The 10,656-nt window shown below is 40.0% G+C and overlaps 1 protein-coding gene across 8 annotated transcripts in view; it reads right to left on the bottom strand.

Moving 5' to 3' along the window:
- The window catches only part of tenm2 (teneurin transmembrane protein 2), a 478,143-nt gene that overhangs the window by 35,440 nt on the left and 432,047 nt on the right, over positions 1 to 10,656 (bottom strand). For all 8 annotated transcript variants that reach the window (XM_038278102.1, XM_038278106.1, XM_038278104.1 and 5 more), the window contains 5 exons: positions 5,716 to 5,862; positions 5,234 to 5,444; positions 3,173 to 3,292; positions 2,065 to 2,326; positions 1,527 to 1,794 (listed from right to left, as the gene is read on the bottom strand). In XM_038278102.1, the coding sequence (XP_038134030.1) occupies positions 1,527 to 1,794; positions 2,065 to 2,326; positions 3,173 to 3,292; positions 5,234 to 5,444; positions 5,716 to 5,862 (1,008 nt within the window). The remainder of the gene's footprint in view (positions 1 to 1,526; positions 1,795 to 2,064; positions 2,327 to 3,172; positions 3,293 to 5,233; positions 5,445 to 5,715; positions 5,863 to 10,656) is intronic.

Below are 10,656 nucleotides of genomic sequence, written 5' to 3'. Positions count from 1 at the left end.
CCATCCATCCATCATCCATCCATCCATCCATCGATCCATCCATCCATCCATCCATCCATCCATCCATCCATCATCCATCCGTCATCTACCATCCATCCATCCATCCATCCATCCATCCATCCATCATCCATATCCATCCATCCATCCATCCATCCATCCATCCATCCATCCATCCATCCATCCATCCATCCATCCATCCATCCATCCATCCAAAGAACCAGTTGTATTCTGCAAACATCTCTGTGACTATAGGGGTTCAAACTGTCTGAATTTATTAAATTAAAAAGACCAATGCCTATAAAGAGGTACATTTCCTGCTATTCAAGAGATTTTTTAAAACTAACTTGAATTTATTTTAGAAACGATTGAACACTCCTAACCCTAAACCACCGTCTATGGAGCGTTTAGTCAGTCTCAGAAACTTTGAATCTTCTTCAATAGCAGGACTATTACCAGTATCAGTGCATCTTTTCCACCAATAGCCTGTTTTACCATGATGATCAAATTCAAGCCAGCCTCCTGTCCAATCTGAATCTAGGCTCTGATTAAACTGTCTCTGTAAAGACCCTTCAGATGAAATATGTTGTGAATTGGAGCTGAATAAATAAACTAAATTAAAATTAAATTGAATTTGGTTTTAGAGATCTCTAATATTTTAAATTCCCTATAATCTCTCCCATTACTTTGGCAAACTCTAATTACTTATAAAGTGACTTATGAAGGCATGTAGTGTCAGTGGTGTATAAGATTATGACTAAAGACAAATGAGATCCAGGCTTTTTATATTTTTATTGTAAAATAAAAAAGGCTATTCGTTCTCCTTCTACAATAAGCCACCAATATATGTTGACGATCTGCATTAAGCAGGACATATATTGAAGTTTGTAGTTGTAAGAAAACAGTGTAAAATGTTCAGGGGCTCTAAATACTTCTACAAGCAGCTTTTCCAGAGCAGTTTAGTTAAAACGATAGAAAACCTGACCCTATTGCATATGTAGAGAAGCAATTAGTCAGAGGGTGGGTGTTGGGGTGGGGTGGCACTTTGGGATATTTGACTGAATCCAATTTTCCCAAACGCTATGCCCCCCATGCCACTACAGTCCACAGCCAAGTCCTGGATGTTCACGGCTCCTGTGTCTTGACAGTAGTATTTGGCTGACAGCCTCTCTGAGTGACTGTGACAGCAGAAAGTAATAGCAGCGAGGCTCCCCTGGACTCCTGCTTGCTGCTCCAGTAGTTAACGGCTAACGCGCCCTGATGGCTAATAACCCTTCACCAGAGTTACGGCTGGCTGACCGAACTCAAAGCAGCTTCAATGAAAAATAGACGTATGGAGAGAAAGAGCCATTTGCTGTGGCCTTACTGCTGTACTTTAAGATGGCTTTCTGCTATATTATCTCTCCTTCAGGCTTCCTAATTAGCTTCCCTGCTTCTGTCACTGCTGGTGGCCCCCTTCGTGTTAAATCGTTTAATATATTCTGCAAGTGCAGAGAGTGAAAAAGGTCTGTGCCGCCCCTCCCACTCACCGACAGCCTCGGCCAGACCGTACACCCTCTGTCCATACGCATCCGTCTTGTCCCAGATGTAGGTGTAGGCCAAGTTCGGGGAGGCATGGAACCACTTCTGGAAGAGGTGGCCCTCCACAGCTACCATCAGGTGGACCTTCAGCAGGCCCATCGGCACTACCGCTGGGGTCATGGTCACCTTGAGAAGAGAGCGGTAGCCCTGGGTGCGGGAGCTTAGGTAGCAAAGCTTCAGGTTGGTGCCAGGCACCTCGATCTGCTCATGCAGCACCTGCAAAACAAAAGGGAGACCACAGGAAAGAGGGATTAAGAGGATTAGACAGAGGGAGAGTAATGGGGGTCGCGCTTCCAGTGATGGCTGAAGGACAAAACAAGGGATGAAATAAAGAAACTGGAAAGAAAGGGAGAATGGTGAGGAAGAGGGGGTGGGGCGTATGGAAGGAGGTAGAAGCTACAATAGACAGGCATAGAGGACAGCAGGAGGAAAGCGAGGGGACCAGGAGGGAGATTAGCCGGCAGCCAGAGGTCAGTGGTACTGCACCTGTGTCTCCGGTATGATGGGTTTCTCCCCTGGCTTGGAGCTGAAGAAGGAGGAGAGAGGGGATGCAATCACAACAGGGTCAGGCCGGACGAAGCCGCTCAGATCGCAGCCTGGAATCGTGTTCTCCTCTGTCTTAAGCACCACTGTGTCCATTGCATAAAACTGGCTCCAGGGCAGCCACACGGTGCGCTCCTGGCTCAGGAAGGGGGCGCGCTCGAACCGCAGGGTCAGAGATGCACCGCCGTTAGCTATCAGGTCAAACCTGGAGAGGTTTGTGAAAACAGGGTGGGAATGAGGCACACATGGGGAGCGCTGTGGTGGATGAACAGGCATTTGAACGTTAACAGAAACAGTCTCTCCTTCTTTTAGTACAGTTTGATAAAATCAACTTAAGTCCTGAAAAAAATATTTTGTTTTGCTTTAAATGGAACAGATTAGCAAGAACAAAGTAGAGACCCAGATATCTCATCTGAAGTCAGAAAATGGGCTTTTAAATGAAGGTTTTTTTCAAGCTATGGTAAACATCTGCAATGTAACAGAAACTAGAGAGAAAAGGGTCATGGCTTTTGGGAAATATTTAAAAGTCTTAAATCTCAGGAACGGCTGAAATAAGAAATAGCACCGAGACAAAACAACGTCGGACAGAGAGGTTAGAGCGCAGCTATTCAAGCTGACCGCTGCTGCTGCTGAAACACAAGCTGTGGCATAATGTTAGCAGAACTTCAGATGCTTCTAGAAGGAAACACTAGAAGGAAAGGAGAACGGGACACAGACACAGAGTTACAAAAAAAGGACACAAGGTTTGATTAGGAAAATAATATTCCTGCAGAAGGAAGAAAGATCAAAAAATATTTTTCATATCACAAATTTTTTTAATTACATGTAAATATCAGATATTTCTGCAGCAGCAACATTAACATCATTATAATTTGATGTTTTCCCAACACCAACTGGTAGATCTCATTACCAAGATTCCTTCTAAAATTGCTAATCTAATCTAATCCCAATCTAATCTAATCTAATTTAAACTAATCTAATCTAAACTAATCCAATCACACTGACTGTGAGGTAGTTTCCAGATTGAACAAGGAGCCGCTGTTTTACATACATTCCATCCTGCCGCGTCAGCGTGTACCCGTAGTGTGGATAGTTGACAAAAGACACGTTGACCCCGACCAGGGGGGTTCCATCTGTGGTCAGCACCTGACCCCGGACGAGTGACGCCAAGCTGCAAGAGGGAAGAAGGGACAGAGTGAGGGAACCAACCATCCCCGGCCAACCCATCATCTGATTTAATCTGGCCATCCTTCAATCATCCAATTTGGTCCCTCAGTCGTTGCTTTGGTCCTCCTCCGCTCATTAATTAGAGACAGCCCCCTCACCCCACCCCAATTTATTCATGTCAATCATATAAATAAACTATGACACATTAAATTTATATGTATGTGGGAGGGATGCACACAGAATAACCTCTAAACCTGTTCTTCTGCTGCAGCTAATAGAGTAACTGTGAATAAACTTCAGGACCACGGACAGCGCTACATTCCACACATCAGCAAGATCTTCTTTTAAAGCCTGTTAGATATTTAAGTAACTAAGTGTAAAGTGTCGTTTCCATGAGGCAGAGCTGTTCTCATTCATGTCTGGCCTTTTAAGAGTGCCACAGTTGTAGCCTTGATCTCACTGATGAAAAGTCTTTTCATCCAAATAATTAACACTGATAATATATAAAAAAAAGTCTGAAAAAGCACGGTATTCACTCTAGCTGTGGGGGATCTGCAGTGCATTGTACAAAAATCTACTGACATTGAAACTTTTTGCATTTTGTCATCTGTTAAGTAAAACTTCTTTATGTTTTATTTGGATTTAAAGTGATAAAGAAACTCAAAGGAATGCATGACTGAAAAGAGGAGGACTAGCAACAGTCTGCTTTAGTTGACTGCTTAAAGCAATTTGTTGCACTGGATTTTATCTAAGGATAAAATAGTGGTGGAGGCTAAATCCTAATGCATAAAATACTTTCTTTTAGATTTTCATTTGTAAAAAAAACAAAAACAGAACAAAAAGAAATCCCCTTCAGATTTCACAATAATACAAAGAAAAATAAATTACAGTTTATGGATGTGAGTATGGAGTGAATTTTCTTTCATTATTGTTGCAAGCAAATAACTTTGTAAATGGATGTCAAAAATTGCATATTGTAAGTTGAAATTTAAAAAAAGATGCAATCCAGAAATGAAACTTAGAAATAAAATAAAAAAGGTTCTGAGAGCAACTTTGCTGTTTTCTCAAAACTAAAATAAATAAATACATAATTCCTTTTCAAATTGTAATTTTTCAAAAATTATAATTTTTTTTACAGATTTTATATTGAGTTTCATAAATTGAATTCTTTCAAGTTGCGTTTAACGAATGAGACTGAGGAGTACGGTTTACTCTGGAGTGAGGAGTGAAGATGCATTTCTATTGGTCTCCATGGACGTCAGCAGCAACATCCTTATAGGTCAATGTGTCAACAGAATGCGTTTGTTTTGTGCTTCAAGTGAAGCAATTGTGATCTTTTAAACGGCATAAAAAAAGGCAATTTGGAAAACTCAATTTAACCAAAATCAAACAACAGGATTTAAAAAAAAAATATATATATATATAAAAAAATTGAAAATATAGACCTTTTCAAAGGGTTCTGGAAAAAAATACAACTTCAAAAACTTCAATATGAAAAAGACATTTGAAAAAAAAAAAGGAATTAAATAAATTCCAAACCTTTTTTGATTTAAATGCTTTTACATTTCTGTATTTTTGTTTCAAATTTGAATTAACAAAACTTGTTAAAAATGTTTTACGCTCGAAACAACAATGGAACAAAATGTATCTTTACATGTAAGTTGATAAAATATAAATTAGGTAAAATTATGTTAACAGTTTGGCAAGAGCCTCTTCTGTATAAAGAGGCACATAATTAAGTCCTTGAAATGAATTAAACAAACCTTTCAGATTAAATGATATCTGTTTGAAAACATATCTTGGGTTTTATCTAATCAATTTACTTTGATCCAAAGCATTTTCTTACTATTATAGCAAAACATGGATAAATATCATAGGAGGCAACACTTCTTGTTATGGTGGCTTCAAAAATATTATTTTTTTTTGGATAAGTTTCCTGCCATACCTGGAGTTGAATGGGTTCTCCCCAGGGATGATGTGGGTGCTGTCCCGTCCCACCAGCATCTTGACGCGGTCGTAGAAAGATCGGACTCGAGGCTGGGACATGAGGTTCTGCTGAATGACCTGCAGGGGGTCTCGGGAGCCACGGCACAGCGGGCTGTTCTGACAGGGGCTTTGAATGCAGCAGTCTGGATCCATGCAGTCTGTGAGTCCATCTGAAAGAGGGCGGATAGAGCTGTTTGAGGAAAGCAAAAAGCACCCAGTCTTCATTATGTCTTTATCAAATATTCAAATATTCAGTGCAGAGCTCACCAGTAGAACTTTACTTTCACTATCCCTAGAGACGATACATCTCCTGAGATCTGTATCTTAATCTTTATTTACTTTTCTTCATCACCTTACTTTCTCTCACTGTCATCTGTTTTCTGCGGGCATTTCAAAACCAAGGCTGCACTTAAAAACCGCTAAACCGCAAATTTTTTTCACCTCCTTCGTTGTCCTTGTTGTCAGCACAGGACGTCTCCATGGCAACACTGCATCCAGGGCCCCTCCAGCCTGTCTGACACTCACAGTGCCAGCTCTGCTGACCCATGGTGCACTGGCCGTTGCCGTTACATAAGTTGGGACAGCCGTCTGGGTGAAGGCAACAGGAGAAAGTGGGTCGGGGGGGGGGGGGGGGGGGGGGGGGGGTGAGGAGGTAGGGTGAGAAGAGAACAGAGGGATGCTTGTTTTTAGTTAAAGATGAACGGATGGACAGTCATGGACATACAGCCTGTTTAAATCAGCAGGTAAGGTTTTTACTTCCAGCTTTCTCTGAGGCTCTACAGCTAAGGAATGGCTGCTAATGTCTGTGGACTGAGGTGGATAGATCACTTATTCTCTTACTGGATGGAACCCCACCCGATCATCACTCTCTTTCTCCCTCTATTTATGATTCAGCGTGGGTAATGGGATTCTGATGGCCTGAGAGTAATGCTTTCTCATGAGAGAATGAGATTATGTTTGACGGTGTGAGAGAGCGTGTGTGTGTCTGAGCCTGTGTGTATATGCAGTCTATGAACTAATAAACCTTTACTTAAGCTTATGCAAAAAAAAAAAAAAAACCCTTCCAGAATCAGAGGCCCTATAGCCAAGCAAGACTGCAGCCAGCGAGGGAAGAGCTCTCCAAACTCAACAGTGACTTTGAAGCAAATAAAGAAGGCAATTAGAGAGGACAGTAATATATTCCTCATACTCACACTATCTACCATAGTCTGACTCATTTTAATAGAGGACAAATATGGAAATTATATTTAATCTCAAGACACCTTATTAGAAAGGGATGATACCAAATTGGTTTCGCATAAAGATTGAAATCAGGTAAAACACCAGTCTGGATGAAATGTATTAGCACGTTATTAAAACAGGAATCAGAACTTTTAGGAAAGCTTTGTGGATTTAATCAATGATATATTGGGGAACCTTTTATTTTCCCCTCAGCAGAAACTCCTATAAATCTTGTTATTCTCTGCATGCGAACCAGATAGAGCTTTCAACACATGTCCTGTTTATAATCTAGGGTTGTGCAATATGGCTAAAAAAATCTATTACAATATATGTCTTTAATATCATTAATCTTTTTTGTTTGTTTTATTTATTCAAATTTAAGCCTATTGGGAAAAAAAGGCTGATTTAAAATTGCAACCCTAACCCTAATTATACATAACCTGTAATCTTTAAAGTGAGGTCAGCCATCCTAGAAACATTTCTTAGAGTTTTGGCATGTGAACTGACAAAACTTTAGCAATATGTTACATATCATGATGATACAAATTAGGGCTGAACAATTAATCGCATTTCCAATATAATCGCGATTGAAAAAAATGCCATTTCCAATTTCGTCTGCAATTTTTGGCTATGTAACAATAAGGGAATCAGACGCGTTCTTTAGGTGTCAGTAAAATGTTTAAAGTGGATTTTCCTCCACATGGAAGGGAAGACAGTTGCAGCAGTGAGATAATCTAATTTTATTACTTGTTTTAGAGTTTATATATTCATACATAGCACTAAGTACCAGTTAATCAGTTTAATACATAGACTGGTTTGTTGGTTGCACTTGGACTGGACTTCATGTTCAACAAGGACTGATGTCCAAATCAGTTAAAAGCTGTTCTCTTGAATAATATTCTGATTAATAAAAACATAAATAGTCCTTGTTTAAAATTGTCTTTATTTAGAGGCAATTTTTGTTGCTTGTGGTTATGTAGAGAAAAGTCAAAATTAAATTGCAATTTTGGTTGAAATATATCGTAGGCAGAACGCGATCATTAATTAGGACACAGCGTGTCTTTTAGCACCTAATCTGCACAGCGATGAAACAGATTGATTTGATTGATGATCAATTAAACTGGGGAAAAAAATTTGCATTAAATCGCATTATAAAGAAAAAAAATTGCAATAAGATTATTTTCCAAAATCGTTCAGCCCTAATACAAATAACACAATACAAATTATTCAGATTATCCTGACACAATAAAAAAGACGATATGTTGTGATTTGTAAAATAATATAGCTCTGGAATCCTCATAAGACAATTAGATGGATGTTTGCCTAATATATTTACATTTAAGATCCATTTTAAACTAATACTACTATTGTCTAGTAAAATATTGCAATATTAAACAGAATCGATTTTTTTACACCCGTTTTAATTTGGTTGTGAGAGGTTGATAGGCTAAATACATCTGCCTACATCCCCCAGAATGCCGTGCGGTTCTAGATCAGAATTCAGAGACTTCATAGAACATTTTAACAGATGTATTCACTATTTATACTGGTCAGGCGTAGCGCGGTATATATCGCTATTGTTTAATTGCCCAGTAGTAATATAATTTTCCTAACAATCTATTTTGACTTTTGCAAAAGTGAGTTGGGTTGTTTAAGATGGTCAGTATTGTTCCCCCTGATACCAATAAGAGTTATATCCTATTCTCAGAATCTGGAAGAATACTGCCTTTGATTTTCCTTAGAAGAGGTGAGAATGAAGTTTAGTTTCATGACGAAAAACTAGTGAGATTTACTGTTTTGTGATCAGGTGTTAATTAGGATTTAATTCTTCCTGTTCAAAGGGAGCTTTCCTCTCCACTGTCGCTAAAGGCATGCTTGCTTTGAGGGATTCCTGACGAGTCAATGATGCATTTACCGTAATTTTCGGACTATAAGCCGCGACTTTTTCCCCATTTTCCGACCTTGGGGCTTATCTATGGACTTTTACAGCTAACGGCCACTAGGGTAATACGGTACCTCCAGAAGCAGACTCTGAGAAAGACGGACATTGCGAGACAGTTTGTGTGACACCCTCATTATGGAAAACAAACGTTGAAATGCATATGATGCAGCTTTTAAGGTAAAGGCAGCCAATTTGGTAGTAAACGAAGGAAATAGAACTGCCGCACATAACCTCGGAATCAACGAGTCAACGGGGAGACGTTGGAGACGCCAGCAGGAAGAATTGTCTCAATTCAATTGTGTTGAAATGTTAATAAATAGGAGCTTCCCCAAACAGTTGCCTCTTTCCCGACAATCCTTTCTATAAACGAAACATATGGTAATTAAACATAAATAACCTGCGGCTTATAGTCCGGTGCGGCTTGTATATGTACAAATCATGCAATTTAGCTTCTGCGACTTATAGTCCGAAAATTACGGTAAATGGTTTTCCTTTTAACTTTAAACCGATCTGACTGTATGATCTGGTTAAATTGTCTCTGTAAAGTGCCTTGAGATCACGTGTGTTCAGAACTGGCGCTATATAAATAAACTTAGAAATAAACTGAAAAGATTGAACATTATTGATCTCACATTGGAGAAATTTATCTCTGCATTTAACCCATCCCCTTGGGGAGCAGTGGGCTGCCATTGTGCGGCGCCCCGGGAGCACTGTGGTGTTAAGGGTCTTGCTCAGGGACCCAGAGTGGCAGTCTGGGGGAGTAAACTGAATTTAAATGAAATAAAAATTTTTTAACTAGTTTTCAAGTTTTACAGTTATCAGGAATTGTGAAATTACTTAAACTTTCCCTATTGTACATAGTTGTTTGCTTAATGTGTCTATTAAAATCATAACCCCCCCCCACCATCACTACTGGAGGCAAGATGATGACTAAAATCTATTAAGCACAACGGTACCTCAAAGACCAACCTTCCCTGTTGCTGCTTTTACACCTTGAGCATTTTTATGGCGTTGGCAGGACTCTCTCTCCCTGTTTTTAGTCTATATGCTAATCCAAGCAGCCAAACTGCTGCCTCCAGCTCGATGTAGACAGATATGAGGCTGCATCGAGGTTTTCATCTAACTTATGGCTCAGCTAAAGCCCATCCCAAGATGTTAATTTAGTCAATCAAGATTAGTCATATATTAATTTCAGTTGATTGTATCCATAGAGGCTTCTGCTAAACGACATGAAATAAACACTCTGGGTTATGAAAACCCAATAGGAAGTACTTAAGCTCGATTTAATAATTGGATTTGAGGCCAAGACGGTGACAGCCAGAAATGTTGTTTTAAAAAAGCTTTCAACTCTTGCTGGGCCTGTCTAACCATTTACCTCTATCAGCCTAAATCAAACATTTTTACCACTGTGCATTTTGCTGATTAGAAATTTTCAAGGACCGATGCGACGCAATGTCAGTGTTTTATATTTCCCCCCTCGCATCACAGAAGGCGCCTTAAACAAACTTGTCACTGGGATTTCCTCTTCAATAAATTAGGGAGCGGGACGCGACACTTCTAATTCTCCTCACGGGAGATGAAGGAAAAGACTGATAAAACAATACATACATGCAGGGAAGGCACTCAGCTCAGATATATACACTCAGACACACAAACATCCGGCGCAACGCACCCGGGAGATATGACCCGACATTTCTCACTCTGCGGCAGCACGCCGCCACAGAGCAAGGACGGACAAAATAACCCTGTGAGAGATTATGAATATGAAATGCTTTTTACCGAGTCCTGCTCAGTAGATTAATGAACATATTTTCACTCAAGTTGCACTGCAGAGTTTTGCCCTCCAACAAATCGCTGCATCAATAAAACCATGCATTATGAATACAAATAGCGCAATCTAAACCGTGGCAGCGGCTAAATTAACAGGCATTTCACTCCGATTGGCGTTTTATCATGTCTCAACCGGCTGGGCTGTGGGGGAAAGTCAAGAAAAGGACTTGCAGGATAACCGCCATCTTGTTTTGAGGGGTGGGGGGGTGAAGTGGAGCAGCTTAGCCAAGTTTTCAGCTCAACAACAGGAATGGAGTCAAAAGGTTTTATCTTTAATTATTTGCATTCTCAGCATCGGGGGACTCCTGATGGCGCATTAACAGTCAGACTTGAATAGATTGTCCCCAAGTATTGAGCTCGGAGAACAAAGGCAGTTAGCAGTGATTGCC

Source organism: Cyprinodon tularosa, unplaced genomic scaffold (genome assembly GCF_016077235.1).
Source record: "Cyprinodon tularosa strain WSP-4 unplaced genomic scaffold, ASM1607723v1 ctg138, whole genome shotgun sequence".
Lineage (NCBI taxonomy): Eukaryota > Metazoa > Chordata > Actinopteri > Cyprinodontiformes > Cyprinodontidae > Cyprinodon > Cyprinodon tularosa.
The sequence above is the reverse complement of the archived record's forward strand: the minus strand, read 5'-3'. Positions and strand labels throughout refer to the sequence as shown.